Here is a 7,849-nt window from a genome sequence, read left to right as displayed (position 1 = left end):
CCTCAACGTTCACATTTTAAACGGAGTGGTTAGGTCTTGGGGTTTCCTTAACGTTTTCCCCAGAGGAGAGGGGCAGGTGGGTGAGCAGGGAGGCGGTGCAAGGCTCCGAATGGACAGAGGCTAGTGGTGGTGGGAGGTGTCTCTAGAACGCGCTCCGCCCCCTTGAGCCCCGAGGCTCCACCCCCGCCACGCGTCCCCCGTTGCCTGGCAACCGATCTCCCGGACAAGGCCAAACGCTGAGCTCAGGGCCAGCGCTGCAGCCCGACCCAAACAAACCCTCATGGCCCAGAAGCCGATCAGCACCGCGGCGGCCGAGCGCATGAACTTCGTGGCTCAGGACGAGATATGGTAACGCGGCGCCCTGGAGGGGTCTGGTCCCCAGGTGGGCCTGGCCAGCCCCACCTGTGCACACCTGGTGGCCTCCGGGTCCCCACCAACCCCGTGGTTGTGGCCAGAGGCCCTGAGGAAAAGGGGACCAGGATAGAAACACTAGGCAACAAGGAGAACCTTGCCCTTCTTCTAGGCCCGCCACCTGTTCTGACGCAGTCTTCATGGGGCTTTACAGCAGTTAGCCAACAATTGCTTGTTGAGGGCCTGCTAATACATTATTTTTAAGATTTGTCGACTTAAAAAAAGAAAAGAAACAAAACATCTTAATATTTATTCCATTTGACTTAGAGATCCCTGTGCCCTTTATCTTACCTTTTTACCTTCCTGGTTTGTTTTTGTTTTTTAAGTAGTAAACAAAAAAAAACCCACTGCCCTCCAGTCGACTCCTACTCATAGTGACCCCCTTTGGGTTTCCGAGGCAGTAAATCTTTGCTGAAGTAGGTCGGTCGCCCCTTCTTCCTTCCCTGGAGTGGGCTGGTGGGTTTGAACTGCCAAGCTTTTGATTAGCAGTCAAATGCCTTAGGCACCGCACCACCAGAGCTCCTGAAATGGATCTATTTTTTCAATTAAATTCTCCTATTTTAAATAATAAAACCATTTAATTTAAAAACAGATCCATTTTCTAAAAGATTTGTTGTGCTCAGCAGACACTTCTGATGGATCATTTTAATTGGCGTTCTGTCAGATTATTAAATAGCATCAGCCCTTCTCTGGGACATTTTCAGCAATGTACCAAGTTGCTCATTTAGATGCAAATAGAGAAAGTTTGGGAAAACAAAGCATAATTGCTTCCCTCCTAAACTTCAGTTATCCTATCTGCCATCTTTATATTTTTTACTGTTTCCTTGTGAACCCTTTATTAGTCATTCGATATTTTTCCTTTAAACTGGCTCTATTTCACTTAAATAAATTTATTTTTATGAGAAAGTTGATATCACTCTCACAAATGGGAACCCAGTCATCATTTGCCATAAAATGCCATTAATTTAAAAAAAAAATCTTCATCCAGAATCTCCATTAGAAAATATTATCATAGCAGAGTCTGTTCCCTCTGCTGGAATGTTCTTCCCTCCCTTCTTCACCAAACTCCTACTCATCCTCAGAGATCCAAGTCAGATGGCCCCTTCTCTGTGTACTGGGCTATTGAAAGCCCAAAGTGGCTACTGAGCACTTGGAACAGGACGGAGCAAGTTAAGATGAGCTCTAAGTATAAAGTACGTTGAGATTTCAACGTACCAAAAACCCCACGGTTTAAGATTTAAATTTACCTGTTCCTTTCTCCTTTTTTTTTTTTTATGTAGCTACTGGAAAGATGGTTAAGATGGCCTATGTCATTCCTATCTGTGGTCATGTTGTATTCTGACTGTGAATTAACTGTCTAGATGCTCGGTGTCCTGGGTTAAAGAGGCTGAAGAGTCTCCAAGCTCAAGACCTGGAGGGGGTACAGATAGATAGTCATTCCAAAGTGTCCAGAGAAACGTGGACAATCAAAATGAATAAAATGCAAAATATGACATGCCCGCTCCCCACCTGCGGCCTAGCTCAGCCCACCGGCAAAAACCAAGCGCCATGGACTTGACCCTGGCCCATGGCAAGCCCCGGTAGCCGCGTAGAACTGTGCTCCCTGGAGTTTTCAACAGCACACCTTCCAGAAGTAGACTGCCAACCTTCCGCCCAAGGTGCCTCTGGGTGCACCCGGGCCTCTAACCTTTCGGGCAGCACCTGAGTACGTTGACCATTGTCACCACCCAGGGGCACCCAGCTTGTCGGCAGCTGTATGTAAATTATCTTTAACGGAGAACACCAGCACAGCCGGAACTAGGGGCGGCGAGTGGGGCCCCTAGGCCTCGAGTGTTCAGGAGGGCTGGACCTCAGCACCCCACACATGTGTGTGCAGAATCGATACTCATCTGACCTTGAACCTGAGCGCCTCCTGAAATTTTGCCCCCGGCTGCCTGACTTGCCTCACCTAAGTCCTGGCCGTGAGCACAAGACTTAATCTCTACCCTCCAGAATTCTTTGACGTGAGCCCACTACTGTGGGTTACAGGGGCTCGAAAGGGAGAGGGGTCTAGTGCCTAGAATGGTCAAAGCCCTGGGCTGCTAACCAAAAGTTCAGCAGTTTGAACCCAGCAGCTGCTTTTGTGGGAGAAAGATGAGGCAATCTGCTTCTTTAAAAGATGCCAACCTGGGGAGCCCTCTGGGGCAGTTCTACTGTGTCTTCTAGGGTCACTGTTGACTTGATGAGAGTGGGTTTGGGTTTGGGGGGGTTGAAGAATGTAACCTTCTTCCCAGGGGACCCTTCCACACCTTTCAAACACTTTTCAAACACTGTCCGGCACTTAGAAACTTTCTTTTTCAGGAAATGCCGCCTGAAGGCTGAAACCGAAGCACGGAAGAACTGGGCCCAGAACTGGGGGTTCTTAACCACGCCCCTTGAGGAGGTAAAGACACGTTGAGGAGCCCATAGGTTAGAAATCAATTGCTTGGAAGAATAAACAGCTATGAAATGGATGATCTGTAAGAATAACCATTTTACCAGGGGTCGTCTAGTCGGTTCTGACCATGGTGACAGCCTGCGCACGTGCACAGGAGGAAGGGGCTCTATGGGGCTCTCGAGCCTGGTTCTTCAGAAGTAGATTGCCAGGCCTTTCTTCCAAGGCCCTCTGGGTGGACTCGCACCTCCAGCCTTTTAGCGAGCAGCGAAGCGCATTCACCACTTGCAGGACCCAGTGCCCCTTAAGAACAAATTCTTCCCCTCAGCACGTTGTAGGTGAAGATGGCCAAGTCCCACAGATTCACTGAGCTCTCAGCATGTGTCAGGCACATTCTAGGGCCTTCGTGTGCACCACCTCCTAGAAACCTCACACCCTGTGCAGAGGCGGCTGCTGTTTTAGGCCCATTTGACAGATTAAGAAACTGACCTCAAAGAGGTGCAGAGGCCCACAGCTAAGCGCCGAGGTGAGGAGCTGATCACCTGACTCTGCGGCCACGTGCCTTCAGATGTCCCACCTGTAAATGGGACGAGTGTGCTCCTGCTGGCTGAGTGGCTGTGAGGTTCAGGGGGTCAGAAAGCACATGGAAGCCTCGGCAGGCTGGGAGGCGGACGAGCACGTAAGGGGTCACTGGTAAAACACTCTGCATTCCCTAAGCCAGGCATCGCACAGGAGTGTACATGGACCAGACAGGCGACCGCAACCGGAGAAGGGACTGGGCACAATTAATGAGGAGTAATGGGGACACCGGCAAAGCGACCTCTGGTCCCATCCAAAGAGACATCTGCCATCAACCCAGAAGTGCTGTCCCACAGAATGCCAAGCGCACATCCCGACGGTTTGAGAGCAGAAACCCAGAGGTTTACTGAGTCTTCTGCCTTTACAACTGTTTTAGTTTCTTGGTGCCGCTGTAAGCAAAAGACCACAAGGGGGGAGCTTTAACCAACAGAAGTTTATTTTCTCACAGTTTAGGAGACTGGAAGCCTGAATTCAGGGCACTGGCTCCAGGGGAGGGCTTCTCTCTGTGTCGCGTCGGGGGGAAAGGCTTTGCCTCTTTCCAGCTTCTGATCCTCACTTCTTTGGTGAGAGTCACATGACATGGTGGCATCTGTACGTGCTGCTCTGTCTCGTTGTTGTGTCATATCTCACGAGTGATAGGCTCAAAGCACAGCCTGCACTGATGGGGCCTCAGTTACATAACAAAGCCCTGTTCCCAGAGGGTCACATCGACAGGAGGCTGCTGCTGCTGCCCACGGCGACACCACGGGACACAGTGCAACTGCCCATGGGGTTTCCTGGACTGTCACCGTAACAGGAGCACATCACCAGGTCTCCCTCCCGAGGAGCCACGGGTGGCTTCGAACTACTGAGCTTTTGGTTACCAGCCAAGCACTTAACCGTTCTGCCACCAGGGCTTCCTCCCACAGATACAGGGGTTAGGATTTGCAGCACACGTCATCCATGACAAATGCTGACTCATTTAGAACACACTGTACCAACGACTAAAACGCTGCATAGGCCTCAGTGGGGCCACGGGCCACCAGCCTGCAACCTTGAAGCCACTGCCAGGACTCACCACCAGGAAGCCCCTTCTCAGAAGCCCTGTCCCTTTGGCGGGACTCGGTTTTCACGACCACAAATGCCACACATCCACGATCTGAGGCAGTGCCAACTCCAATTATAACTCCCCCCACCCTTGCTTCCAATGATGCCATTCTTAATGAGGTGGTTTTTTTTTTTTTTTTTTTTTTTAATTCTTAGGGAGTTATGCAGTTTGAAATTCTATGCATAAAATGAGTATTAATATAATATGCATAAAGAAGTCTATATTAACATTCTTTATATGTGATTAAATAGAGTTCAAACTTTCTGATGGAAAGGAGAGGAAGTTCTCCTGTGCTATTTTAGAAGTCGGTCCTGGAAGCTTGTTGGCATTGTTCATTCGAGTCTGTCACCTGGCAGATTTTCTCAGATGCCACACGGAAGGTGGGAATCAACAGTGGCAGTGAGCAGGCGTGGGTGTCCCTGTCAATGGCAGCGGTCAGATCCCCACTCTTCTCCTTCCTAGGAGCCCCTGGGTGGGACCGACGGTCCACACTCAGCCACCACAGAAGGTGGGAGGTTCAAGTCCCCCCAGAGGCACCTGGAAAGAAAGGCCTTCTGATCTGCTTCCGAAGAACCAGCCTTGAAAACCGCATGGGGACAGTTCTGTTCTGATCTAGTCAGACACAAATGGGGTCATCCTGAGTTAGGGTCAACTCGAGGGCTGCTGGGATGGACGGACAGATGGATGGATGGATGGATGGATGGATGGATGGATGGATACGTGGATAGGTGGGTGGATGAAGGGTGGGTGGATAAATGAGCAGATGGATGGGTGGATGGATGGATGAATGGGTGGATGAGTGGATGGATGGATGGGTGAATGGATGGATGGATGGATGGATGGATGGGTGGATGTGTGGATGGATGCATGCATGCATAGGCAGGTGGGTGTATAGATGGGTGGGTGGGTGGATGGTAGATGAGTGGATGGATGCATGCATGCATAGGCAGATGTGTATATAGATGGATGGATGGGTGGGTGGGTGGATAGATGGATGGATGGATGGATGGGTGGATGGATGCATGCATGCATAGGCAGGTAGGTGTATAAATGGATGGGTGGGTGAATGGATTAATGGATACATAGATGGATGAATGGAAGAGTAAATGGGTGAGTGGATAGAGGATGAATGGGTAGGTGGATGGATGGATGGGCTCCTTTCTAACTGTGTCATTGGGACCAGCCAGTTAACAGCCTCTGAGCCTTGCTTTTGTCTTCATGAAATGTGGCCCTCTGGCCTGGCTCCACTGAGCTTCTGTCTCTGGGGACTCTGTTTCAGTTGATCAAGCGTAAAGAGGAGCCCCCGGTCCCAAAGCCCAAAATTGAGCTACCTGAGCGTTTCCGTATCCGGCCTGTGACCCCGGTGGAAAAATACATCCAGGTTTGCAAAATCATTTTTTAAATACTTGTTTTCATTGCAAGAAACCAGGCTCTGTGCAGATGGTGCCGCTCCATGTTCAGGAGCCCACCTGCACAGGTGACACCAAGTCCGATCTCCATGCCTTCTTCCAAGCCCCAGTGGGCTACGTCAGGCTACACGTGTCTCCATGCAGGGTCTGTGCCTTATACTCTGCAGGTGAGGCAGAAGAAAGGCAGGGAGAGTGCCACCCACTCATTCAGCGAAAACTTACGGGGGTGGCAATGAAGCATGCTGGGAAAGAGCCCCAGGGCTCTGGGCCCAGCCCATGACAGCCAGTCCTGCTCTGCCACTCACCTCCTGTGCAGCTGTGGACAAGTTACTTGACCTCTCAGTGTCTCCATCTCCTCCTTTGCACAATGGGGTTAATGCACACACCTACTTCAGGGAGTGGTATCAGGGACTTAAGACAGAGCCTGCGATGCTTAAGACTGTCAGCTGTCATTAGGCGCACACGCCTGACTGGGGAAACACTGATGAACAAGACCACACCAAATCAACAGAGCTCTATCTACACCACGTTAGGTGCCAGGAGGGAAACATGCAGGTGACATGTTAGAGGATCGTGGAGGGTGGGAGTCAGGATGTCACATGTGCTTGGAAGAGCTTTCCTGGCGGTGGGAACGGTATGTGCCAAAGCCCTGGGGCACAGCAAGGCTGGCACGGTTGACGGACGGCAAGGGATGGCCAGGCAGCTGGAGCTTAGTGAGCTGGGCTGGGCGCAGGCAGGGCAGGGCCAGGTGGATGGAGAAGTGGGCAGCAGCCGGATCCCATTGGACCACAGGCATTGGAGGAGGGGGTGGGGTTTGGTCTGAGACAGAGGGTTACCACTGAGTACAGGAGCAGGGCTGTGACGTGGTGAGGATTTTGCCTGTTTCAAGTCACTCTGGTTGCAAGTGGCAAGTGGGTAGGGCTGGAGGACAAGAGTGTGACTGGGAGACCCCAGAGTGGGGAAGACTTGGATGGTGTCCACACCTGACCCGGTTGGCTGTGGACATGGGCCAATACCTTATGTGGGGCTCTGAGCCTCCTCTCAGGGCCTGGCATGTGCATCTGGTTCCAGACTCTGGCCGCTGATGGAGAAAACAGTTGTGGGTGGGGAAGGGGCTGAAAACCCAGGATGAAGGCACTGGGGCAAGAGTTGGCCTCTCGGAATTTTCTTCTCTGACATGCTATTGGAGTCATGGGAGGGCCACAGTGAGCTGGCCCCTGACAAGGGGTGTCGGTTCTCATTTGTGGGTGGAATGAATGATAAGTTGGGCCGAATGAATGAATGCTGTGTTGAGGTCTTTTTTTCTTTCTGACCATACAGTAATATTTCACTGTTAATATTTTTTTATAAATACAGCAAAGTATAAGCAATTAATTAAAGCACCCACATTACAGACACACCCCCCCACAACCAAGCCACGCACTTTCCAAAAAAACTTCGTTTTACACCACTTCGCTTTTACAAAGACCTGCATCAGAACCGTTTTCACCGAGAGAAATCTGGAAAGGCTTTTCTCGTTTCATAAGAGCGACACTTGCGTTCAGCGTTTGTTTTCGGCGGAGCCCTGAGCAGCAGCAGTGGCGTGGCCAAGCCCCTTCGCTGGGAATTACGCGCAGCATCGCAGTATCAAGTCGCCATAGCTCTGCACTGTGTCTGTGAGCACTCTGTTGGCGTCATTTTAGGCTTTTTGTGTTATTTGTACCATTTGGCAGGTTAGCTTTGGTTCTGGGAACGCTCAAAAAATCTTCCCATATAAATGGTAAATGGCTTCTTCGCTTGAGGCCATTTTGGCTTACAAAGGGTTAAATAGGAACGCTCCGCTTTCTGATGGGGGTAGGGCCTTCCATCCTTGGCTGACATTAACACTGGGGGAAGGGCTTCTCCGGAGGGTTGTGTGTGCATCCAGCACCTGCCCATTGGAGCGCTCCTGGTAGTGTCTCCTCCTCGCCC

The 7,849-nt window shown here is 51.0% G+C and overlaps 1 protein-coding gene across 1 annotated transcript in view; it reads left to right on the top strand.

The window, feature by feature from the left end:
* Positions 1-280: 280 nt before the first annotated feature.
* Positions 281-7,849, top strand: part of CUNH20orf85 (chromosome unknown C20orf85 homolog) — a 9,847-nt gene continuing 2,278 nt past the window's right edge. The window contains exons 1-3 of the mRNA XM_007951503.1: positions 281-348; positions 2,752-2,833; positions 5,770-5,871. Coding sequence (XP_007949694.1) covers positions 281-348; positions 2,752-2,833; positions 5,770-5,871 — 252 coding nt within the window. The remainder of the gene's footprint in view (positions 349-2,751; positions 2,834-5,769; positions 5,872-7,849) is intronic.

Source organism: Orycteropus afer, unplaced genomic scaffold, assembly GCF_000298275.1.
Source record: "Orycteropus afer afer isolate SDZICR_OR568_19922 unplaced genomic scaffold, OryAfe1.0 scaffold00295, whole genome shotgun sequence".
Classification (NCBI taxonomy): Eukaryota; Metazoa; Chordata; class Mammalia; order Tubulidentata; family Orycteropodidae; genus Orycteropus; species Orycteropus afer.
Note: the sequence above shows the minus strand (reverse complement) of the source record. Positions and strands in the feature narration are given on the sequence as shown.